Source organism: Eubalaena glacialis, chromosome 13 (assembly GCF_028564815.1).
Source record: "Eubalaena glacialis isolate mEubGla1 chromosome 13, mEubGla1.1.hap2.+ XY, whole genome shotgun sequence".
In the NCBI taxonomy this organism is placed as follows: Eukaryota; Metazoa; Chordata; class Mammalia; order Artiodactyla; family Balaenidae; genus Eubalaena; species Eubalaena glacialis.
In genome coordinates this window covers 52,978,660-53,005,468 of record NC_083728.1, presented here as the reverse complement: position 1 = coordinate 53,005,468, position 26,809 = coordinate 52,978,660, and the positions used below count along the sequence as shown (strand labels likewise).

The 26,809-nt window shown below is 42.6% G+C and overlaps 1 protein-coding gene across 1 annotated transcript in view; it reads left to right on the top strand.

Annotated features, from left to right (window-relative positions):
- CFAP61 (cilia and flagella associated protein 61) overlaps window positions 1-26,809 on the top strand; it is a 255,942-nt gene that overhangs the window by 83,722 nt on the left and 145,411 nt on the right. Inside the window, exon 14 of the mRNA XM_061208391.1 lies at window positions 25,030-25,156. Within this exon, the coding sequence (XP_061064374.1) occupies window positions 25,030-25,156 (127 nt within the window). The remainder of the gene's footprint in view (window positions 1-25,029; window positions 25,157-26,809) is intronic.

The following is a 26,809-nucleotide window of genomic DNA, read 5'->3' as shown; positions in this document are numbered from 1 at the left end:
ATGGGTGATTTTTAATTTCCTTTCTCACATTGCCTAAATTTTGGAATTTTCCTACACCAACCTTGGATATAGCAAGTGGTTGAAACCCATCAAATAGGCTTAAGTAACTGGAGAATTTATTACTACACAGAACCAAGGGAAGACTCCGAGGGCAATTCTGGTTTCATACGTGGTTTATTAGCCCTGTTGGATCTGTCTCTTCCGAGTTGACCCCTTCTCAGACACAGTGGTTGCAGGATGAGTGAGGTAGCTCCAGACCCTTTATCACTTAAGTCCACCAGGTGAAGAGTGGTCGGGATGCTTCTGTTCAGAAGCCCCAACACAGAAGTCTTACTGCATCTCAGTGGCTCAGATTGGCCCTCTGCTGGCTGACTTTGAACCCATCACCGGGTCAGAGGCTGCTGGTTGGCATCCCTTGGGTCTGGTCCCAAAGCTCAGGGCTGGGTGGGGGAGGGGTGCATCACCTATACAAATCTGGAGGCTTTTCTGGAGAAATGGGCAATGGAGCTGTTCCCCACACTTCCATCTTGGGATAGGACCAACTCGATCAATAGAAAGTGACCAGTAGATCTATTACAGGAACAATGTCAATACCGTCCATTTTCTATAATTTAACTTTTTCAAGCTGTCTTATTCACATAGTCTCATTCTTACAAAATATTATGGAGCTCATCAAACTGCACATTTAGAATGGGTATATTTAATTGTATGTAAATTATGCCTCAGTAAAGCTGCTACAAAATCTTGTGACAAAGGGATTGGTAGAGTAGTTTCAGAGAGCTTTCTCTATAATTGATATATTAGCCTTTTAAGTGAAACTTTGAGAAACCTTCTAAATGATCACTTTATAATTGGGGAATGGTTAAATGAATTTTGGTATATTCATTCAGTACATTATTATGCAGATTTTGAAAAAATAAAAACAGATCTATATCATACTGTATGGAATGATATCTGGGATGGTGAGAAAAGCAAGGGTCAGATGATAATAGTAATAATCGTAATGACAGCTTACATTTATGGAAGGTTTGTAGTGTTTCAAGGACTTTCTTAATCACTTTCCATGTGTCTTTACGCACAGTGACCTTATTAGCTAGATACCATTATTATTATCCTCATCTTACAGGTAAGGAAACTGAGATACAGAGAGGTTAAGTAACTAGTCCAAAATGCACACAGCAGAAAGTAGCAGAGCTGGAACTGGAATGAAGGCAGCTGGCTTCCAGAGCCAACTCATAACTGCCTCACGTATTGCTTCCTATGCTGTGTTTTCAGCAGAAAGCTGTTGTAGCAGAGAGACCCTAAAGCACAGTGGCTTGAGCCAGAGGACAGTTCCGCCTCTACCACACAGTGGTCCAGACAGGAGCAGGTGGTCTAAGGAGAGTCGTGGCTTTTCCCCACGAAGCTGTCCAGGGACCCAGTTCCTTCTCTCATTGCTCCTCCATCTCATAGAGCAAGGGTCTTACCTACTGTCTGTGTGGAGGGTCAGGGGTCTGCGAATTTGGATGGGAAGAAAAATTACATCTTTCTGTTACTAACCTCTGATTGAAGTTTGACGTGTCCTTCCACTGTGAATGGAGGCAACAACCTCAGAAGTGTCAGCGAAGCCGTGACTTTGTAGCCCATAGAAGCCACGGATATTCTCGTATCACCTTAACAGTTGTCGCAGATGTCTCAAAATATGGATGCTCATCGTACTTTGAAATTTCAGTAAATTTATTCTCAACCAAAACTTGTTACTTGATGCATTAATGAGGAGACACAGATATTACCAAAATACACATTTTTAAAAACATTTTGATAGCTCTACTTGATATAATTTGTTGTCTTTGATTTTACACGTTGAAAAGCATTAGTCTGAGAAGGGGTCCCGAGCATCCCCAGACTGTCAGAGGGGCCCATGGGGCACACAAGTGTTAGACCGCCGTCAGAGTGAGCTCTTTTCCTCTTGGTGCTGTGAGCCGGCTCAGGGCACCGTAGTCACATTTTAGCCACGGGGAAGGGTGCAAAGAAAGGGAGGGGAAGACTGTCCTCTTACAGAACTTACATCACTTCTGGTCATAGTCTGTGCTCGGGAAGTTGGTTGCACGGCCCTGCCGAGCCACGGGGGAGGCCGGGGGGGACAAGTTGCTGGAGGGTCAGGTGTGCGCCCAGCGAAAACTCAGTTGACTCAGTTATTAAAAGGGAGAAGGCGAGAGGGAAACTGGGGGACCATCGTATCTAGTTTTTATCTTGCATATGTAAAGATGTTCTAGAAGGGTCCACAGGACTTTATTAACCTTTTGTGCTTCTGGGGAGCAGGACGGGGACATGGCGGTATAGATGGCGACGTACTCTTTGCTTTATGTCTGTCGGTTCCATTTGATTTTTTTCATTAATAAACTTTATTGTTTAGAGCAGTTTTAGGCTCACAGCACAACTGAGCAGCAAGTGCAGAGGGTTCCTACAGACCCCTTCCCCAGTCCCCCCCACAGACTCTCCCACAGTTAGCATCCCACACCAGAGCTACACCATTTGTACCATCAAGGAACCTACAGGGACTCACCATTATCAACCGGAGTCCACGGTTTACATGAGGGCTCACTCTTCTATTGTACACTCTCTGGGTCTGGACAAATGTGCAATGACGTAGCCACCACCACACTATCATACAGAGTAGTTTCTAAAAATCCCCTCTGCTCCCCCTATTCATCCCTCTCTCCTTCCCCACAGCCTCTGGCAACCACTGGTCTTTTTCCTGTCCCCATAGTTTTGCCTTTTCTAGAATGTCAGAGTTGGAATCCTACAGTACGTGGCCTTTACAGATTGGCCTCGTTCAGTTAGTAATGAATATTTTAATGTTCCTCCGTGTCTCTTCGTGGCTTGATAGCTTATTTCTTTTTAGCCCTGAATAATATTCCATTGTCTGGATGGACCACAGTTTATTTATCCAGTCACCTACTGAAGGACAGCTTGGTTGCTTCCAAGTTTTGGCAATTATGAATTTCAGCAATTATGAATCTATGTGCAGGTTTCTGTATGGACGTAGGTTTTCAACTCATTTGGGTATACACCAAAGAGCACAACTTTAGATTGTATGGTAAGAATATTGGGTTTTGTAAGAAACTGCCTCACTGTCTTCCAAAGTCCTCCACCATTCTGCATTCCCGCCAGCAACGAAGGAGAGTTCCTGTTTCCTCACATCCTCGCCAGCATTTGTCAGTGTTTTGAATTTTCGCCATTCTCATAGGTGGGTAGTGGTATCTTGTTTTAATTTGCGTTTCCATACTGACTTACAGTGTTGAGCATCTTTTCATTTGCTATTTGCCATCTGTATATCTACTTTGGCGAGGTGTCTGTTCATATCTTCTGCCCTTTTTTAAGATTGGGTTGTTCATTTATGTTTGATTTTTTAAAAATTATGGGCGTGCATTACTTCCATAATAGAAAGTGTAGTTAATTTTTTATCACTGAGATTTTAAATTTTATTATGACTCAGGTAAAACTTTCATTAGAATGTTCTTACACTCTCTGCATTCTTACGTAGAGTGTATTGGTGACATTTTCTTACGACTTGGGATTCCCTTTATGAATAAATACACACTGACGAGAGCAACCGGATGACAGGGGATCAGGATAGGGCCATGGGTCTGCCTGAGGTAGTGGCCTTGTTCTTAGTGGCTTAATTACTTAATTCACAGTCATATTCTTTTCTTGTACACTCTCTCTCTTATTTACTACGTACATGTATTGCTTTTATTAACAATTAAGTTTAAGTTTTTAAAACAATGAGACTTTCAACACTTGTTTTAATCACTTACGTATAAAGTTGGAGCAAATCATGTACACCTGGGTTCTTTTCTGAAAAATTAAAGACTCACAAACCGAAGTAGTTTCCGTGCCTTTAGAAAATCATGATCCTTGTCACCATTCCCATCTGAGCCCTCATTGGGAGCTTTCGTTTGTTGCTCTGAGTTTTGTCGCCAGCCCACTGACAACTGCACACCCGGTTCTCAGCGTGTCCAGTCTTGTAGTCCAGTCTTTGCACTTTTACTCTTGTTCCTGTCTCTCTTGTGGCCATGGCAGCGGGTCACTGTTCTCTAGAGCAAGCTTAGATTTTTAATTCTTTAAATTCTAAACACAAAGAGCTTTACAAATGTTAGGAATGGTAGTTTTGCCTGTAGGATCGCTCAGCTCGTAAAGGGAACACGATATCGGAACCGGCTTCTTCCCTCTGCACTTTGAAAGCCCAAACCACAGGGCCCCTTCAGGCAACTGAGCTTGGCCGCAGGAGAGGGAGGAGGCCAGCTGACCTGAAGACCTTTCCACAGAAACATGGAGGAAGGACAAACTCACACCTTACATCCCAGAGGTATTAGTATTTTTTTAAAAAAAAATATTGGTGTTAAGCAGTGAATTTGGAGGAAGTTCATATGTCACAAAATGAAGCTAAGAGATGTGAGTGTGGAGCCACCTCGAAGAAGACCGGCCGTGCCCTCAGGTGGGTCCCTGGCACCAGATTTACCCCAGGGGCCCTGCCTTCATGGGCCTTCCCCGCCTGCCCCGTCTCTGAAAGTCCCCAGATGTCATGTCCCCCTCCCCCCTCAACCCCCCCACCCCCGGGCACTGACAGCCAGAGGTACGGGAGCTCCAGGAGCAACACAGCAGCCTTTGTAGGCCAGGCTCCGTGTGGTGAGGCTCTGGGACCCCTGGCCTGTGGGGCTCACACTCGGGTTTTAGTCAGCGAGGCCTCACAAGGGTCTGTTGGTCCGTGATGTCAAGGACGACCATCTGGCGTGGCTGGCAGCCCCGCAAGGCCATCACGGACATGCATCTTATACCTTCCTGCACCTGGCCTCACCCTTGTGCAGGGAGAGTTCTGTGTTTCAGAGCTGCTGCTTCTACTCCAAGTGCAGTCCATGGATGAGTACCCACCCAGAACTTGCTGAAATGCAGGATCGGAGCCCTGCCCCCGGCCTTCTGAGTCGGTTTGCCTGGGAGTCTGTGTTGTGAACAAGGGCCCCGCTTGATTTCTATACCCATTAAAGCTTGAGAAGCGTTGAAGGTGCTTCTGCTTTTTATGAATAAATCTTTCAGTAGAGAAGAATGGTGATTCTCACTCTCCTCCAAATACGGATTTTCTGTAACCATGTAAGCCACGTGTACTTTATTTTTTTAATTTTTATTTTTTGGTTGCTTTGGGTCTTCGTTGCTGCATGCAGGCTTTCTGCAGTTGCAGAGAGCGAGGGCTTCTCTAGTTGTGGAGCACGGGCTTTAGGCGCACGGGCTTCAGTAGTTGCAGCACTCGGGCTCAGTAGTTGGGGCACGTGGGCCCTAGAGCACGCTAGCTTCAGTAATTGTGGTTTGCGGGCTCTAGAGTGCATGCTCAGTAGTTGTGGCGCACCGGCTTAGTTGCTCCGTGGCATGTGGGATCTTCCTGGGCAGGGATCGAACCCGTGTCCCCTGCATCAGCAGGCGGATTCTTAACTACGGCGCCACCAGGGAAGTCCTGCCACATGTACTTTAAACCTTTAGTTTCTGGTAGTTTTTGGTTCTGTTGAGGTCTTTTTTTTTTTTTTTTTAAACATCTTTATTGGAGTATAATTGCTTTACAATGATGTGTTAGTTTCTGCTTTATAACAAAGTGAATCAGCTATACATATACATATATCCCCATATCTCTTCCCTCTTGTGTCTCCCTCCCTCCCACCCTCCCTATCCCACCCCTCTAGGTGGTCAGAAAGCACCGTGCTGATCTCCCTGTGCTATGCGGCTGCTTCCCACTAGCTATCTATTTTACATTTGGTAGTGTATATATGTCCATTCCACTCTCTCACTTTGTCCCAGCTTACCCTTCCCCCTCCCCGTATCCTCAAGTCCATTCTTTAGTAGGTCTGTGCCTTTATTCCAGTCTTGCCACTAGGTTCTTCACGACCTTTTTTTTTTTTTTTTTAGATTCCATATATATGTGTTAGCATACTGTATTTGTTTTTCTCTTTCTGACTTACTTCACTCTGTATGACAGACTCTACGTCCATCCACCTCACTACAAATAACTCAATTTCGTTTCTTTTTATGGCTGAGTAATATTCCATTGTATATATGTACCACATCTTCTTTATCCATTCATCTGTTGATGGACACTTAGGTTGCTTCCATGTCCTGGCTATTGTAAATAGACCTGCAATGAACATTTTGGTACATGACTCTTTTTGAATTATGGTTTTCTCAGGGTATATGCCCAGTAGTGGGATTGCTGGGTCTTATGGTAGTTCTATTTTTAGATTTTTAAGGAACCTCCATACTGTTCTCCATAGTGGCTGTATCAATTTACATTCCCACCAACAGTGCAAGAGGGTTCCCTTTTCTCCACACTCTCTCCAGCATTTATTGTTTGTAGATTTTTTGATGATGGCCATTGTGACTGGTATGAGATGATATCTCAATGTAGTTTTGATTTGCATTTCTCTAATGATTAATGATGTTGAGCATTCTTTCATGTGTTTGTTGGCAATCTGTATATCTTCTTTGGAGAAATGTCTATTTAGGTCTTCTGCCCATTTTTGGATTGGGTTGTTTGTTTTTTGATGTTGAGCTGCATGAGCTGCTTGTATATTTTGGAGATTAATCCTTTGTCAGTTGCTTCGTTTGCAAATATTTTCTCCCATTCTGAGGGTTGTCTTTTCATCTTGTTTATGGTTTCCTTTGCTGTGCAAAAGCTTTTAAGTTTCATTAGGTCCCATTTGTTTATTTTTGTTTTTATTTCTGTTTCTCTAGGAGGTGGGTCAAAAAGGATCTTGCTGTGATTTATGTCATAGAGTGTTCCGCCTATGTTTTCCTCTAAGAGTTTGATAGTGTCTGGTCTTACATTTAGGTCTTTAATCCATTTTGAGTTTATTTTTGTGTATGGTGTTAGGAAATGTTCTAATTTCATTCTTTTACATGTAGCTGTCCAGTTTTCCCAGCACCACTTATTGAAGAGGCTGTCTTTTCTCCATTGTATATTCTTGCCTCCTTTATCAACGATAAGGTGACCATATGTGCATGGGTTTATCTCTGGGCTTTCTATCCTGTTCCATTGATCTATATTTCTGTTTTTGTGCCAGTACCACACTGTCTTGATTACTGTAGCTTTGTAGTATAGTCTGAAGTCAGGGAGCCTGATTCCTCCAGCTCGGTTTTTCTTTCTCAAGATTGCTTTGGCTGTTCCGGGTCTTTTGTGTTTCCATACAATTGTGAAATTTTTTGTTCTAGTTCTGTGAAAAATGCCAGTGGTAGTTTGATAGGGATTGCATTGAATCTGTAGATTGCTTTGGGTAGTATAGTCATTTTCACAATGTTGATTCTTCCAATCCAAGAACATGGTATATCTCTCCATCTGTTTGTATCATCTTTAATTTCTTTCATCAGTGTCTTATAGTTTTCTGCATACAGGTCTTTTGTCTCCTTAGGTAAGTTTATTCCTAGATATTCTTTTTGTTGCAATGGTAAACGGGAGTGTTTTCTTAATTTCACTTTCATATTTTTCATCATTAGTGTATAGGAATGCAAGAGATTTCTGTGCATTAATTTTGTATCCTGCTACTTTACCAAATTCATTGATTAGCTCTAGTAGTTTTCTGGTAGCATCTTTAGGATTCTTTATGTATAGTATCATGTCATCTGCAAACAGTGACAGCTTTACTTCTTCTTTTCCGATTTGGATTCCTTTTATTTCTTTTTCTTTGATTGCTGTGGCTAAAACTTTCAAAACTATGTTGAATAATAGTGGTGAGAGTGGGCAACCTTGTCTTGTTCCTGATCTTAGTGGAAATGGCTTCACTTTTTCACGATTGAGGACGATGTTGGCTGTGGGTTTGTCATATATGGCCTTTATTATGTTGAGGAAAGTTCCCTCTATGCCTACTTTCTGGAGGGTTTTTATCATAAATGGGTGTTGAATTTTGTTGAAAGCTTTCTCTGCATCTATTGAGATGATCATATGGTTTTTCTCCTTCAATTTGTTAATATGGTGTATTGCTTTGATTGATTTGCGTATATTGAAGAATGCTTGCATTCCTGGGATAAACCCCACTTGATCATGGTGTATGATCCTTTTAATGTGCTGTTGGATTCTGTTTGCTAGTATTTTGTTGAGGATTTTTGCATCTATGTTCATCAGTGATATTGGCCTGTAGTTTTCTTTCTTTGTGACATCTTTTTCTGGTTTTGGTATCAGGGTGATGGTGGCCTCGTAGAATGAGTTTGGGGGTGTTCCTCCCTCTGCTATGTTTTGGAAGAGTTTGAGAAGGATAGGTGTTAGCTCTTCTCTAAATGTTTGATAGAATTCTCCTGTGAAGCCATCTGGTCCTGGGCTTTTGTTTGTTGGAAGATTTTTAATCCCAGTTTCAATTTCAGTGCTTGTGATTGGTCTGTTCATATTTTCTATTTCTTCCTGGTTCAGTCTCGGAAGGTTGTGCATTTCTAAGAATTTGTCCATTTCTTCCAGGTTGTCCATTTTATTGGCATATAGTTGCTTGTAGTAATCTCTCATGATCCTTTGTATTTCTGCAGTGTCAGTTGTTACTTCTCCTTTTTCATTACTAATTCTATTGATTTGAGTCTTCTCCCTTTTTTTCTTGGTGAGTCTGGCTAATGGTTTATCAATTTTGTTTATCTTCTCAAAGAACCAGCTTTTAGTTTTATTGATCTTTGCTATCGTTTCCTTCATTTCTTTTTCATTTATTTCTGATCTGATCTTTATGATTTCTTTTCTTCTGCTAACTTTGGGGTTTTTTTGTTCTTCTTTCTCTAATTGCTTCAGGTGTAAGGTTAGGTTGTTTATTTGAGATGTTTCTTGTTTCTTAAGGTAGGACTGTAGTACTATAAACTTCCCTCTTAGAACTGCAGTACTATAAACTTCCCTCTTAGAACTGCTTTTGCTGCATCCCATAGGTTTTGGGTCATCATGTTTTCACTGTCATTTGTTTCTAGGTATTTTTTAATTTCCTCTTTGATTTCTTCAGTGATCTCTTGGTTATTAAGTAGTGTATTGTTTAGCCTCCATGTGTTTGTATTTTTTACAGATATTTTCCTGTAATTGATATCTAGTCTCATAGCGTTGTGGTTGGAAAAGATACTTGATATGATTTCAATTTTCCTAAATTTACCAAGGCTTGATTTGTGACCCAAGATATGATCTATCCTGGAGAATGTTCCATGAGCACTTGAGAAGAATGTGTATTCTGTTGTTTTTGGATGGAATGTCCTATAAATATCAGTTAAGTCCATCTTGTTTAATGTATCATTTAAAGCTTGTGTTTCCTTATTTATTTTCATTTTGGATGATCTGTCCATTGGTGAAAGTGGGGTGTTAAAGTCCCCTACTATGATTGTGTTACTGTCGATTTCCCCTTTTATGGCTGTTAGTATTTGCCTTATGTATTGAGGTGCTCCTATGTTGGGTGCATAAATATTTACAATTGTTACATCTTCTTGGATTGATCCCTTGATCATTATGTAGTGTCCTTCTTTGTCTCTTGTAATAGTCTTTGTTTTAAAGTCTATTTTGTCTGATATGAGAATTGCTACTCCAGCTTTCTTTTGACTTCCATTTGCATGGAATATCTTTTTCCATCCCCTCACTTTCAGTCTGTATGTGTCCCTAGGTCTGAGGTGGGTCTCTTTTAGACAGCATATATACGGGTCTTATTTTTGTATCCATTCAGCCAGTCTATGTCTTTTGGTTGGAGCCTTTAATCCATTTACATTTAAGGTAATTATCAATATGTATGTTCCTATTACCATTTTCTTAATTGTTTTGGGTTTGTTATTGTAGGTCTTTTCCTTCTCTTGTGTTTCCTGCCTAAAGAAGTTCCTTTAGCATTTGTTGTAAAGCTGGTTTGGTGGTACTGAATTCTCTTAGCTTTTGCTTGTCTGTAAAGGTTTAATTTCTCCATCAAATCTGAATGAGATCCTTGCTGGGTAGCATAATCTTGGTTGTAGGTTTTTCTCCTTCATTTCTCTAAATATGTCCTGCCACTCCCTTCTGGCTTTCAGAGTTTCTGCTGAAAGATCAGCTGTTAACCTTATGGGGATTCCCTTGTGTGTTATTTGTTGTTTTTCCCTTGCTGCTTTTAATATTTTTTCTTTGTATTTAATTTTTGATAGTTTGATTAATATGTGTCCTGGCATGTTTCTCCTTGGATTTATCCTGTATGGGACTCTCTGTGCTTCCTGGACTTGATTAACTATTTCCTTTCCCATATTAGGGAAGTTTTCAACTATAATCTCTTCAAATATTTTCTCAGACCCTTTCTTTTTCTCTTCTTCTTCTGGGACCCCTATAATTCGAATGTTGGTGCATTTAATGTTGTCCCAGAGGTCTCTTAGACTGTCCTTAATTCTTTTCATTCTTTTTTCTTTATTCTGGTCTGCGGTAGGTATTTCCACTATTTTATCTTCCAGGTCACTTACCTGTTCTTCTGCCTCAGTTATTCTGCTATTGATCCCTTCTAGAGAATTTTTAATTTCATTTATTGTGTTGTTCATCACTGCTTGCTCTGTAGTTCTTCTAGGTCCTTGTTAAACGTTTCTTGTATTTTCTCCATTCTATTTCCAAGATTTTGGATCATCTTTACTATCATTATTCTGAATTCTTTTTCAGGTAGACTGCCTATTTCCTCTTCATTTTTTAGGTCTGGTGGGTTTTTGCCTTGCTCCTTCATCTGCTGTGTGTTTCTCTGTCTTCTCATTTTGCTTAACTTACTGTGTTTGGGGTCTTCTTTTCACAGGCTGCCAGTTCGTAGTTCCCATTGTTTTTGGTGTCTGTCCCCAGTGGGTAAGGTTAGTTCAGTGGGTTGTGTAGGCTTCCTGGTGGAGGGGACTAGTGCCTGTGTTCTGGTGGATGAGGCTGGATCTTGTCTTTCTGGTGGGCAGGTCCATGTCTGGTGGTGTGTTTTGGGGTGTCTGTGGCCTTATTATGATTTTAGGCAGCCTCTCTGCTAATGGATGGGGTTGTGTTCCTGTCTTGCTAGTTGTTTGGCATAGGATGTCCTGCACTGTAGCTTGCTGGTCGTTGAGTGGAGCTGGGTCTTGACGTTGAGGTGGAGATCTCTGGGAGATTTTCGCCGTTTGATATTACGTGGAGCTGGGAGATCTCTTGTGGACCAGTGTCCTGAACTTGGCTCTCCCACCTCAGAGGTGCAGCCCTGACACCTGGCTGGAGCACCAAGAGCCTGTCATCCACATGGCTCAGAATAAAAGGGAGAAAAAAAAGAAAGAAAGAAAGAAGAAGATAAAATAAAATAAAGTAAAATAAAATAAAATAAAGTTACTAAAATAAAAACTAATTATTAAAAAAAATTTTTAAGTAATAAAAAATTTAAAAAAAGAAAAGAGAGCAACCAAACCAAAAAACAAATCCACCAATGATAACAAGTGCTAAAAACTATACTAGAAAAAACAAAAACAAAAAAACGGACAGACAGAACCTAGGGCAAATGGTAAAAGCAAAGCTATACAGACAAAATCACACACAGAAGCATACGCATACACACTCACAAAAAGAGAAAAAGGGAAAAATATATATATATCGTTGCTCCCAAAGTCCACCACCTCAATTTGGGATGATTTGTTGTCTATTCAGGTATTCCACAGATGCAGGGTACATCCAGTTGATTGTGGAGATTTAATCCGCTGAGGCTGCTGGGAGAAATTTCCCTTTCTCTTCTTTGTTCGCACAGCTCCCGGGGTTCAGCTTTGGATTTGGACCCGCCTCTGCGTGTAGGTCGCCTGAGGGCATCTCTTCTTTGCTCAGACAGGACGGGGTTAAAGGCGCAGCTGCTTCGGGGGCTCTGGCTCACTCAGGCCGGGGGGAGGGAGCGGTACGGAGGCGGGGCGAGCCTGCGGCGGCAGAGGCCGGCGTGACGTTGCACCAGCGTGAGGCGTGCCGTGCGTTCTCCCGGGGAAGTTGTGCCTGGATCATGGGACCCTGGCAGTGGCGGGCTGCACGCGCTCCCGGGAGGGGAGGTGTGGAGAGTGACCTGTGCTCGCACACAGGCTTCTTGGTGGCGGCAGCAGCAGCCTTAGCATCTCATGCCCGTCTCTGGGGTCCTCACTGATAGCTGCGGCTCGCACCCGTCTCTGGAGCTCCTTTAAGCGGCGCTCGGGATCCCCTCTCCTCGCGCACCAGGAAACAAAGAGGTAAGAAAAAGTCTCTTGCCTCTTTGGCAGCTCCAGACCTTTTCCCGGACTCCCTCCCGGCTACCTGTGGCGCACTAGCCCCTGCAGGCTGTGTTCACGCAGCCATCCCCAGTCCTCTCTCTGGGATCCGACCTCCAAAGCCCGAGCCTCAGCTCCCAGCCCCCGCCCGCCCCTGCGGGTGAGCAGACAAGCCTCTCGGGCTGGTGAGTGCTGGTCGGCACCGATCCTCTGTGCGGGAATCTCTCCGCTTTGCCCTCTGCACCCCTGTTGCTGTGCTCTCCTCTGTGGCTCTGAAGCTTCCCCCTGCCCACCCCCCGTCTCTGCCAGTGAAGGGGCTTCCTAGTGTGTGGAAACCTTTCCTCCTTCACAGCTCCCTCCCACTGGTGCAGGTCCCGTCCCTGTTCTTTTGTCTCTGTGTTTTCTTTTTTCTTTTGCCCTACCCAGGTACGTGGGGAGTTTCTTGCCTTTTGGGAGGTCTGAGGTCTTCTGCCAGCGTTCAGTAGGTGTTCTGTAGGAGTTGTTCCACATGTAGATGTATTTCTGATGTATATGTGGGGAGGAAGGTGATCTCCCCGTCTTACTCTTCTGCCATCTTGAAGCTCCGCCAATCAATGTGATTTTTAGTAGACAGTACAGGTATCTTCATGACTAAGATAAAAAAGAGTTATGGAGGTCAGAAATCCAGAACACCAAACACTGGGGCTATAGGTGCCGCTGCAGTGGGCTGGCTGGGACTCGCCTTCCCTCTGCTGCCTCCGCCGAGGCCGGGATGCTGCTGGTGGTGGCTGCACTGGTGGGCGGCTGGACTGCCGTCTGCCTGACAGACTTGGTGCTGAAAGTGACAACCTCGGGTCTAAGGCACAAGCCCACGGTACCCAAGGTCGGAGCGCAAGGCCCGAGGCCTTTTCTCTTCCCCCACCTGCACTGGAGGTGGGTGGCCAGTTCCCACGTGCGGCCTTCCGCCGGGTGCCGGGTCCGTGGAGTAAATTAAGCAGAGCCAGTTGCAGGCGGGCTGTGGCGGGTCCCACCCGGGAGGCAGGCACCGCTAGCGGGCTCGGAGGGCTGCACGCTGCCAAACCCCGCTCTGCACCTGGGAGGAAAATCAAATGTCCACCTGGAAAGGCATTGTTTGCCTTCGTTGTCTGCCTTCGCTGTCGGCCTTCGTTGTCTTTAAGGCTGCAACCCTCCAGAGACTCTGGTATTGGAAAGAATCTAAATCAAGTTTCTGTTGAGCTCTTAAGGCCCTTCTGTATTGCATAAATAGACCCCTGGGCTCGATTTTATAATAATATTTGAACAATGGCAGTCTTGTGGATTTTTATCTAATACAAAGTAATGCTTTAATTTCTCTTATATTTTTCTAATTCTTTTTTTAAAATTGAAGTATAGGTGACTTACAACATTACATTAGTATCAGGTATACAACATAGTGATTCAATATTTTTATAGATTATACTCCATAAAAGTTATAAAATATTGGCTATATTCCCTATGCTGTACATTGCATCTAATTCTTGTCTCTTCATAAACATGTTTCTCACAACATGAGTTCTTCTAAAACCATCTTTTGAAATTTTAAAACTTAGATTATCAGTGGAAATGTTTTCAATTGGAAATAAAAAAACCCCCAACTCAGAATGGCTTCAGACATAGGGCAGTCATTGGCCTCCATAGCTGGGAGGTCTGGAGACAAGCAGGGCTTTGGGGTTTGAATCTTCGGGGGTCCTGGCTTCTTTTCGTGTCCACTCTGCTTCCCCCGTGTTAGTTCCAGCCTGAAGTTGGCGTCCCTCACGTCGACCTGATGGCTGACACCTGTGACCACCACAGGGGGGGGAGCTGGCTGCAGGTGGGCTTTCTTTCCCAGAGGCCCCAGGCCCACGCCCCCCTCATTCACCCTGTACTTGACGTTGAGTGTGCAGGGTGTGCCCGCCCCCATCCTAGGTGCTGGGGAAGCAGAAGTGACCCAAACCGACAAAAACCCTCGCCCTCATGGTGCCTGCACTCCAGGTGGAGGAGAAAGACGTAAAGAAAGGAGAGCGAGAAGATACAGCGTGTGTAAGCGTGAGGGTGACCGCGAAGAGGGATGAGAGATGCAGGTGTGGGGCGGGGTGGGGGGGAAGGAGGCAGGGGAACAGCCAGGTGGGCACGGCCATGCTTTTCCTGCCGTGGCTTTACAATACATCATGTCCTTCCATTTTTTTTTGTTTCACTTCTCTTGACATTTGGGATGGATCGTTCATGCCCTTAAGTTTGGTTACTCTAAATTTCATGACTCCGTGTCCTGGTCTCCCACCCGATCGCGTTCCTCTTCCCTTGGGAAATTATATTTGTGTCTGTCACCTGCCCTTTGGCCATGCTGCTGAGCACGGGGACAAATCACTAACTCGGTCGCTAGCAATGCCACCTCTCTCGTCAACAGATTCCACGCGAGGGCCCCTCTCGTTTCCTTTGTGGCTGCTGGTCTTTGAGAGAATGGTTCCCAGTATTTATGTTAGCTTTCATTTGGAATGTGCATAAACTAAATGCTTTTTAACACTGTACTTCACTGAGTGATCTCTGGAATGTTTCCGCATGTAACCTGAGGCTGGAGTGTGGTACAAGAACCTCTTTCCTTTTCCTTCTGCTGCCCTTCATCATCACCCCGGCTCTCCTCCTTCTTTATTCATGAGCAGAGGACACACTTGGGTGAACCAGCCACTTATTCCATCTTCCTGCCCTTCCAAACCATGTTTTCTGAAATTTGCCTTTTTTAATTTAGGGGACTATGTTTAGAACTTACTCATCCAACTGATATTTACTGTGCCAGAAATGATTTTCTGTGAATAAATATTGACAGCTAAGTTGAGTCATACCACCAATTGTCAACTTTGCTCAGCAAATAAAAATGCCCTTAGGTAGTTGGCTTTTAAATGTTTCCTTCCCTCAGTGTTTTTGTTTTATGTGTTTTTCCGTGGGTGACTCACTCATGCCTGGTTGTCATCTTTTTCTAGAACGTCACCGTTATACCTATTTTGGGCTCATGTTGTCACAGAGGGTGTTTTAGGGATATCAGTCTTTCTGGTGCTTTTAATCAGCTTCCTTGAAGAGAAGGCAAGAGAAACTTTATTTTGTGGTTATTGTTTTGTTTTGTTGTTCGGATTAAACTGAAATGCTGATGGCTGTCGAATTATTTTATGTTTCTATTACATAGATCACTCCTTTGGAATTCAGAAAGACTCAAATTACTTTTTCTTCTTTCCATCATTTAGTTTTAATTTACTGGCATCAAAAAATTGCCCTATATTCTGCAAGGCCGAGGGACGAAACACACATAGACTGCTAGGTGTCTAAAATCATTCATTCGTTCAACTTAGGGTCGAAAAGTCAACTGTTAAATCTTTTCCCTTCTATTTTTATGTATGATTTTCTATTTTGTTATGCATGCAGTCTGATTAAATGCTATAAATTCTGACCTTTGAGGCCAGAGTCTGCCAAAAGCAGGAGAAGAAAAACTCCTGGGAAACAAAACTTTCCAGACCCAGGAAGGGACCAGTGGGCAAGGGCGACATCATTTCTTCGTGGAGAGGCATACATTTCCCGAGGCATCCAAGCACATCAGAGGGAGGACGTGTGAGAGAGTAGTGCCGTGGGGAGGTGAAGGACCACGGGGAAGGGTCAGGAAACGAGGGAGCCCCACGCAGGACCCCCTCAGGCAACCTTGCTTTTTCTGTGGCTGGAGGAAGCCCTGTGGATGGGTGAGGACAGCCACAGCAAAGTGCCTCTCTGATTCAAGGCGGCTTTAGAACCACGTGTGAGCCCTTGAGGAAAGAATGGCTAAGCCATCCTGGCGACTGAGCACGTGTTCACTTCCAGGAAGGTCGTGCAAGGCGACCTGCATAACAGGTGGGAGCCGGGGGCGTGGTTTCCTTCCCGGTTCCGCACCTGGTTATGGGACAGAGGAAGGGGGTCAGTACGGAGGTTATAATGAAAGAATGAAGATCAGAAACTCCTCATTCCAAACTTGTGGAGAGATGAAAGTGGGACCACATTTAGGTATATCTGGTGGGCCCGCCATCTGTTTCAGTCCCGCCAGGCCCCAATTCTGATATGTAAACATCAAAATGAACTTTGTCTCTTTGGATATTTATTTAGCACATTAAAAGTTCATTCCACAGAAGGTCTTGGCATCATTTTGTAAACCCTCAATTGACTATTCTTAATCTTTATGATTTATCTGAAAATATGGCAAGAAATAAAGATAGCTGCTCGATAATTTGACAGTAAATGCAGTCTCCTTTTGGTGTGTGCATGTGTGTGTGACACCCATATATATTTCTAGAAAATTTCATTTTAATTAAGGATCACACGTGTTGAGAATAAAACACTAAGCATCCTTACAACTTTTTTTTTTTTTTTAGCATCTTTATTGGAGTATAATTGCTTTACAATGTTGAGTTAGTTTCTGCTACAACTTTCTTTTGGAGTCATTTTATTTTTCCAGAGGTCCTCTATGGCTAAAACATAGACTGAGGTCTGCGTAACTCCCCGTCCATTTCTAACCTCATTCTCATCATTTAAAACTTGAAGGGATTTCAGATTACTTCTCCGAAGATAGTTCTGGAATCAATAGTAGGTCAGCTCCGTGAGGGCAGGCATTGTGGACTGTCTTGTTCCCAACACCCAGGACATGCTGGGCACACAACGAATGTTTAGTCAGCGTCTGGCTGACTGAGTCAGAATGACTGACTGAGTCATTCTCAATAAAGCCGCTTGAATCGTTGATTTTTAAGGCATGCATTTTAATTGAGGATCTGTTTCTTACGCATATTCATTTTTCTCTTTTTTCTGGGTGCTCCTGTCAATTGCCACATAAAAGCAATGAGGACACATACCTATTGCCACAGTTTCCCTTTTGCCATCTCCAGGTCCTCATCATCTTATTCCTGGTAAAAGCAGAACTAACAGGCTCCCGATGTGTAAGCAGGTCGTATCCACACCAGCCACTTGCCTTAGAGCCCTGGTGAAGAGGTCACTTGTGGAGCAAAGCTACATTCTGCTTTTCGAGCTAAGCAGAAAACAATTGAAACACAGCATTCAGAGGCAAACATGAAGCAATAGAGAGCAGCCTTTTCCAATAGAACTACAGAGTGAGCCGCAGAGTATGTGATTTTAAGTGTCCTAATAGCCTCAGTAATTTAAAAATCAAAAAAAAAGTAGGCAAAACTAATTGTAATATTTATCAGTTAACCCTTTGTAGTCAAAATATTATTGCTTTCAAATATAATCAGTATAAAAAAGTATCAATGAGATCGTCTACATTCTCGTTTGGGGCCAAGTCTGCAGAATTCGGTGGGTATCTTGCATGGACAGCACATCTGGATCCAGAGATGCTACCTTTCAACGCTCAGCAGCCACGTGTGGCCTGTGGCCTCCAGACTGGACAGCATGGCCTTAGAGCAGGGCACAGACATGCCGCTGCTGCTCAGTCCTCCCCTGAAAGTGCAGGAACTTTCATGTAAATTGTGAAACACTCTTCTTTGGTAAATGTAAGTAGCAGAGATGAGAGCTTCACAATATAACACAAAATGGTTGTGTTCCCTAATCGACAGTAGATTTTCAAGGACAAACTAACGAAATAACGTTTGAGTTTTTGTGATACTTGGCAGTAAAATGGCCCCTTTCCCATTGAACATGTGAGCACTGGTGTGCGCTAGGAAGAGCCCTGGGCTTTCAGAGTGGACCATGATGTGGTCTGAGCTGTGAGCCTGGCTCGGGGAGGGGAGGGTGGAGGGGGACGATGCCCACATCCCAGAGAGCAAAGGCCAGCACAGTGGCTCCCCCAACACTCTTAATAACTCAGTTGTAGCGTTTGTCATGCACAGAAGCCTGGGGGAAATGCTCTGGCCGTCTACGTGCAAGCTGTATAATTCACTCATTCAACAGATGTTGCTTGAGCACCTACTAGGTGCCAGGTGTTGGTCTGGCCAAGGGGAGGCAGCAGTGAGCAAACAGACCCGAATTCTTATCCTCATGAAGTTTTACTTTAGTGAGAGGGGACAAGCAATGAACAAAGTAAACAGAAGGTAGGAAGTACTATGGAGAAAAATATGAGATGAGTCAGAGGAGAGATCCCAGAGGAGGGGTGCTCAGCCATCCTAGGACTTTGGGAATCATTGCTGAGGCCCTTAACCTTGGTCCACGGGGAGAATTCAGGAGAAAACCGCATCTTTATTTTTATTAAGGCTTAAAACTAAAATCTAGCATTTCCTTCCATTGTAAAAGTAGGCAACAAACCACAATAGTATCAGTAGCACCTGTAACTTTCTCTTCCATTGAAACAACAGGTATTTTCCTATCCTGTCATATCGTGGGATTTGCAGATATCGGCAAATGTTGCTTAAGGCCTATGCTCATTTATACAGCAAAAGTATGGAGATTATTAGATCACTGCTGAATCATGTCGTTTAATGAGGCCATAGAGTGTAATCCTACATATTTTATTTTGTGCATTTAAAAACACTTTTCTGAGAGGGGTCCTTGGCATAAAAGAGCTTAAAACCCCTGCATTTACTGGGATTTGAGTAGAAGAGTGGTATGATCTGACTTAGCTTTTTATTTATTTATTTATTTTGCCTGTGTTGGGTCTTCGTTGCTGCACTGGGGCTTTCTCTAGTTGCGGCGAGCGGGGGCTACTCTTCATTGCGGTGCATGGGCTTCTCGTTGCGGTGGCTTCTCTTGTTGTGGAGCACGGGCTCTAGGCACATGGGCTTCTATAGTTGCAGCATGCAGGCTCAGTAGTTGTGGCATGCAGGCCCTAGAGCTCACGGGCTTCAGTAGTTGCAGCTCGCAGGCTCTAGGGTGTGTGGCCTTCAGTAGTTGTGGCGCACAGGCTCAGTAGTTGTGGCGCACAGGCTTAGCTGCTCCACGACATGTGGGATCTTCCCGGACCAGGGATCGAACCCGTGTCCCCTGCCTTGGCAGGTGGATTCTTAACCACTGCACCACCAGGGAGGTACTGACTTAGCATTTTATAAGCGTCACTCTACCTGCTTTGTTGAGGATGGATTGTCGGGCAGCAGAGGTGGGAGTGAGGAAGACCCATCACGGTGCTGCTGCAACAGCCCAGGCAAGAGGTACTGGTGGCTGGGCCAGCATCCGAGGTCATGAGAAGTGGTTGGGTTCTGGGTGCATTTTCAGGGCAAGCCAGCTGATGTGCTGCTGGGAAGTGATGCGTGCGAGAAAGAGAACCAAGACTAAGCCAAGGGTTTGGGCCTGAACCACAGGAAGGATGGAGCAGCCATTGACTAAGGCAGCTGCCAGAGGCTCTGGGATGGTAAGAGTGAGATGACAGGTAGAGGGCCAGGTGTTTTCATTTGGGAGAAGCAAGATCCTTTAGATTAACTTTATCCAGATCTTCAACAGTATTTTAAATCTTTTGCCCAATACCAATTTGTGAGCAAAGTGTCTCAAACTGTAGCAATATGATGGTGGAATTCGTCATATTCTTGTCATAGTTATGTCAGCTTTTTAATTCAGTATTCTGAAATTATATTGTTAGATCTCTACAGATTTGATATTGTTATATCTTCCTAGTGAACTTTTACGTTTATAGTTAAAGACCCTCTTTTCCTCATAATGCTTTTTGCCTTAGGGTCTAACTTACCTGATATTATTTGCCGCACCAGCTTATTTTTTTGGCTCTTCATTGCCATTCCCCTGCCCTTTTCCCTTCATCTTTCTTTGGTATTGTATATATGTGTATTTTGTAACAGCTTTATTGAGGTATAATTCACACTATACAATTCACCCACTCAGAGTGTACAATTCTGTTGTTTTTAGTACATTCACAATTCATCACCCCAAAGGATACCCCTTACCCATGCTGCAGTCACCCCTGTCCCCTTGTCCCCCCCAGCCCCCAGCAGCTAATCTATATCCTGTCTCTATACACTTGCCTATTCTGGGCATTTCATATAAATGGAATGAAACAGTATGTGGCCTTCTTTCACTTTTCAAGGTTCGTCCCTGCTGTAGCCTGTGTCAGTACTTCATTCCCTTTTGTGGCTGAATAATATTCCAGTGTATGGATAGACCACATATTGTTTATCCCTTCAGAAGTTGATGGACATTTGGGTTCTTTCCATTTTGGGAGCTATTATGGATAATGTTGCTACGAACATTCACGAACAAGGTTTCCTGTGAACATATGGTCCTAATTCCCTTGGGTATTTTCCTAATACTTTTGTGGTCTTTTTTTTTACAGTTATATCTTTAATTCATCTGAACTAGATTTTGGCAAAAGGTGGCCGTATCAGAATCAAGTTCTTATCCTTCACTTAAAAATTGTTCATACTATTTGTATTATTAAGGTGATAGTAAATTGATCATCTTTGTATCAGTTAATTATAGATGTAGATTGTTCTTGGCAAATATGCTGCTTTGTCCATAGAACGGAAGCATGCATTAAAATGTAAGCACAAATATTCACTACAAGTGAAAGCTAAGTAGGTTAGAGTATTTCACTTTATTAATAGTAGGAGGAGCAGCCCTGCTCTATTTGGTAATAACACCCCAATGACTGTAGAGCATGCATTATATGAACCCTACATCGTATGCAGGGCCCATTACAAAACAAAAATGTGGGACTCCAGCCTAAGGTGGAGAGGTCATCTCCCCCTCGCATGGGCCCACGGCTCCATCCCGTGGCAAACAGGCACCGGCATGCCCTACATACCTGGGCACGGGGTGGGCTAGAGTTCCACACTGAGTTGCTGGCCGAACACAGCATGGCACTGCCTGCCGTGGGTGGGGACCCTGGGTGAGGACGGCCACCACCCTGCTCTGATTAGACTCCAGGGGCACACGCCTGACCCCGATCCTCCCCATGCCCGTGTCCAGGACCCCAGTGAGGGTGGAGCGGGATGGCTCAACATGGGGCTCCCCGATGCAACCCAGTCGTCACCCCTGGCAGAGGGTGGCAGCAGTCACAGGGCAGGGATGGGGAGGTGCCAGGGGCAAGGTATAGATGGGGGAGAAACCATCACGGGTGCTGGTGCGAGGTGGGTACCACGTGTGAACCAAGGCTCCAAGCCCCGGACGTGCTCCACTGTCCTACTTGACTTCACGTAAAAACACGAAATCAAAAATAAAATTATTAAGAATTTTGAGACTCATGAAGCCCGCCTGGGTTCAGTGTAATTTTTTTAACTTCTTAACATACTTTGAAAACTGGGGGAAGAATTTGGCTTTATGTACAATGTAAATATGACATAAAGCATGGTGCTGCACATTTTAAATTAAATGAATTTAAAGTGTGACATTGTGTTGTCTGGTTAATGGTTATAATCAGTGATTTTTTTAACCTTATTCTTTGTACTTTTTAAATTTTTATTTTAAAATTATTTTTTAATTTTATTTTTTTTAATTGGAGTAAAATTGCTTTACAATGTTGTGTTAGTTTCTACTGTACAATGAAGTGAATCAGCTATGTGTATACCTATATCCCCTTCCTATTGGACCTCCCTCCCACCCCACCATCCCACCCATCTAGGTTGTCACAGAGCGCCAAGCTGAGCTCCCTGCACTGTACAGCAGGTTCCCACTAGCTATCTGTTTTACACATGGTAGGGTATTTATGTCAAACCTAATCTCCCAATTCGTCCCCCCGACCCCACTTCCCCCACTGTGTCCACATGCCCGTTCTCTACGTCTACATCTGTATTCCTGCCCTACAAATAGGTTCATCTGTACCATTTTTCTAGATTCCACATATATGTGTTAATATACAATATTTGTTTTTCTCTTTCTGGCTTACTTCACTCTGTATGACTGTCTCTAGGTCTATCCACATCTCTACAAATCACCCAATTTCTTTCCTTTTTATGGCTGAGTAATACTCCATTGTATATATGTACCACATCTTCTTTATCCATTCATCTATCATTGGACATTTAGGTTGTTTCATGTCCTGGCTATTGTAAATAGTGCTGCAATGAACATTGGGGTACATGTGCCCTTTTGAATTACGGTTTTCTTAGGGTATATGTCCAGTAGTGGGATTGCTGGGTCATATGGTAGTTCTATTTTTAGATTTTTAAGGAACCTCCATACTGTTCTCCATAGTGGCTGTACCAATTTACATTCCCACCAACAGTGCAAAAGGGTTCCCTTTTCTCCACACCCTCTCCAGCATTTATTGTTTGTAGATTTTTTGATGATGGCCATTCTGACTGGTGTGAGGTGATACCTCATTGTAGTTTTGATTTGCATTTCTCTAATAACTAAGTGATGTTGAGCATCTTTTCATGTGCCTCTTGGCCATCTGTATGTCTTCTTTGGTGAAATGTCTATTTAGGTCTTCTGCCCATTTATTAATTGGGTTTGTTTTTTTGATACTGAGCTCCATGAGCTGTTTGTATATTTTGGAGATTAATCCTTTGTTTGTTGCTTCATTTGAAAATATTTTCTCCTATTCTGACGGTTGTCTTTTCGTCTTGTTTATGGTTTCCTTTGCTGTGCAAAGCTTTTAAGTTTAATTAGGTTCCATTTGTTTATTTTTGTTTTTATTTTCATTACTCTAGGAGGTGGGTCAAAAAAGATCTTGCTGTAATTTATGTCAAAGAGTGTTTTTCCTGTGTTTTCCTCTAGGAGTTTTATAGTGTCCGGTCTTACATTTAGGTCTTTAATCCATTTGGAGTTTATTTTTGTGTATGGTGTTAGGTAGCATTCTAATTTCATTCTTTTACATGTAGCTGTCCAGTTTTCCCAGCACTACTTATTGAAGAGGCTGTCTTTTCTCCATTGTATGTTCTTGCCTCCTTAGTCATAAATTCAGTGACCATATGTGCATGGGTTTATCTCTGGGCTTTCTATCCCATACCATTGATCTATATTTCTGTTTTTGTGCCAGTACCATACTGCCTTGATTACTGTAGCTTTGTAGTATAGTTTAAAGTTGGGAAGCCTGATTCCTCCAGCTCTGTTTTTCTTTCTCAAGACTACTTTGGCTATTTGGGGTCTTTTGTGTTTCCATACAAATTGTAAAATTTTTTGTTCTAATTCTGTGAAGAATGCCATTGGTAGTTTAATAGGGATTGCATTGAATCTGTAGATTGCTATGGGTAGTATAGTCATTTTCACAATATTGATTCTTCCAATCCAAGAATATGGCATATTTCTCCACCTGTTTATGTCATCTTAGATCTCTTTCATCAGTGTTTTATAGTTTTCTGAGTACAAGTCTTTTGCCTCCTTAGGTAGGTTATTCCTAGGTATTTTATTCTTTTTTTTTTTTTCAGTGGTAAATGGGATTGTTTCCTTAATTTCTCTTTCTGATTTTTCACTGTTAGTGTGTAGGAATGCAAGAGATTTCTGTGCATTAACTTTGTATCCCACAACCTTACCAAATTTCGTTGATTAGTTCTAGTAGTTTTATAATGGCATCTTTAGGGTTTTCTATGTATAGTATCATGTCATCTGCAAACAGTGACAGTTTTACTTCTTCTTTTCCAATTTGTATTCCTTTTATTTCTTTTTCTTCTCTGATTTCTGTGGCTAGGACTTCCAAAACTATGTTGAATAAGAGTGGCAAGAGTCGACATCCTTGTCCTGTTCCTGATCTTAGTGGAAATGCTTTCAGTTTTTCACCATTGAGTATGATGTTTGCTGTGGGTTTGTCATATATGGCCTTTATTATGTTGAGGTAGATTCCCTCTATGCCCATTTTCTGGAGAGTTTTTATCATAAATGGGTGTTGTATTTTGTCAAAAGCTTTTTCCTTGTCTATTTAGATGATCATATGGTTTTATTCCTTAATTTGATAATATGGTGTATCATGTTGATTGATTTGCGTATATTGAAGAATCATTGCGTTCCTGGGATAAATCCTACTTGATCATGGTGTATGATCCTTTTAATGTGTTGTTGGATTCTGTTTGCTAGTATTCTGTTCACGATTTTTGCATCTATATTCATCAGTGATATTGACCTGTAATTTTCTTTTTTTGTGATATCTTTGTCTGGTTTTGGTATCAGGGTGATGGTGGCTTTGTAGAACGAATTTGGGAGTGTTCCTCCCTCTGCAATTTTTGGGAAGAATTTGGGAAGGATGGGTGTTAGCTCTTCTCTAAATGTTTGATAGAATTCGCCTGTGAAGCCATCTGGTCCTGGGCTTTTGTTTGTTGGAAGATTTTTAATCACAGTTTCAATTTCATTAGTTGTGATAGGTCGGCTTATATTTTCTAATTCTTCCTGGTTCAGTCTTGGAAAATTGTACCTTTCCAAGAAGTTGTCCATTTCTTCCATGTTGTCCATTTTATTGGCATATAGTCGTTTGTAGTAGTCTCTTATAATCCTTTGTATTTCTGCAGTGTCAGTTGTGATTTCTCCTTTTTCGTTTATAATTTTATTGATTTGAGTCCTATCCCTTTTTTTCTTGATGAGTGTGGCTAAAGGTTTATCAATTTTGTTTATCTTCTCAAAGAACAAACTTTTAGTTTTATTGATATTTGCTATTGTTTTCTTCGTTTCTATTTCACTTATTTCTGCTCTGATCTTTATGATTTCCTTCCTTCTACTGACTTTGGGTTTTCTTTGTTCTTCTTTCTCTTTTTTTAATTTTTATTTTTAAATTATTTTTAAATTTTTAAAAGTTGAAGTATAGTTGATTTACAATGTTTGCACTTTTTTAAATGTGTGTTTTCCAGGTTTTCTAGAATGAAGAATTACTTTTGTAGTTAATCAAACCCCAATGTTATGCAAAAAATATTTTACCAGATATTATTTTATATAAGTGTGATCTGTTACAATTCTGTCTCCATTTGGGTGGAGGAGGGAATACATATTTTAGTACTTTAACCTGAAAAAGAAAATGTGTCTCTCCTTACCCAGGACCATTAAAATAAGATTAGCCACTCTCTCGGATACTCCTGGTGTTGAAAATCTCATCAGCACCCTCATGCTGAATAAAAGCATATTGGAAGATTTACAGCAATACAACGAGGCTCGCAGGGATCCTGTAAGTACCTGCTATGACCAGACTGGCTTCTTTTCCTCATTTTTTGGGACCATTATGACCCACGTACATTCAAGCCCGATGTTTCCTTGGGCCTAGTTGGAGAATCGTGTGGTGGGGAGCGGCGGAGGTGGGGTTGGAAGGTGGGAGAGAGAAGAAAAGAACAAGGAAACTGAGGTTTAAGGAAGTGGGGCTGTTCTTCTCACTAGTGGCCCTATGAGGGCTGATCAGATGCCCTAAATTCTTATCACGGGGCTAGAAAATTTGAACTTGATCTAGACAAATATAACAAAATTAGATCTCAGTGCTTGGAATAGGCAAATCTGACCAAGGTTTGTGGATCCTTGGGGTGCCTGGTGCCCATCCCAGCAGCACCCCATTTTGCCCTTCTGGGTGATGGGTCTGTCCATACCCTTGAGGACGCTGGCTGCATCCTCAAGGATCGGATTGGCTGGGAAGATCCTATATGACCAATGCTGGGTTCTCTTTCTAGTACAGTAACTGAACTGTACTTTTGCCATTGCAGAGGGCAAGCTAGCAGTGGTCCTTACATCACTGCTACTTTCTTAAGGACCAGGCCAGTTAACTTCACCAGACATGGAACAATGCATGTAGCTAGGGAAATGCTTAATTACTTTTTGATGAATTTTATTAAAAAATTTTTTTCACTGAAGCATAACCAATAAAAAGTTTGATGGCTTTCACAGTTTGAATATGCCACATAACGAGCACCTGTTTCAGGAAACAGACTGACCCCAGCCCACTGGAAGTCCCTTTCAAGCTCTCATTTAGTCACTCTTCCCCCAGTTAGTACCACCTTGACTTCTAAGATCATAGATGCCTGGCTTTTGAGCTTTATTTAAAGGGATCATACAGTGTGTTTTCTGACATCTAGCCTCTTCTGCTCAGCAATGATTGTGAGATTCATCCACATTGTGCTGTAAAGTACTGATACTTCATTGCATGAATATACCTCAATGTATTTCTTCATTCCACCTCTGGGGTCATCTGGCGAGTTCCCAGTTATGGGCTCTTTTGGATAAACCTCTCAGTTATTTTTAAACTCATCAAGAGGGAGACAACAAACACTAAACGTGGTGAGATGTTTAATATTTATAAAGGCATTGAATTAAAGTAAAACTTCCCTCCAGCACATGTTTTTTTTTTGTTTTGGTTTGTCTTGGTCTCTTTGTTTCTTTTTTTTGTTTGTTCCTTCCCTCCTGGCTCGCTGACACAGGGGTCTCCAAGACACACGCAGGGAGTCTATGAGGTAAAAACTATGCTCAAAATAAGAGTAAGAAATTATTTTCCTTTTCCACTGAATTGATATTCAGCGGAAAGGCAATGGTGGGCAAAACCTCAGGGACCTCAATGTGGATCAAGGCAGTGTCACCAAACTTCCCAGTGGTCTTCGAGTTTGCTGCGATGCACTCACAGCAACAACAGGAACAGAAAACCCACAACGGGATGTCACTGTGCACCAGGAGGATGGCTAAAACAAAGAAGAGTGACACCACTCAGGTCTGGCGAAGGTGCGGGGAAATTGGGTCACTCCTGTGTTGCTGGTGGGAATGTGAAATGGTACCCCTGCTCTGGAGAACATTTTGGCTGTTTCTTAAAAAACAAAAAAAATGCAACAATCATCTCTGAGCATTT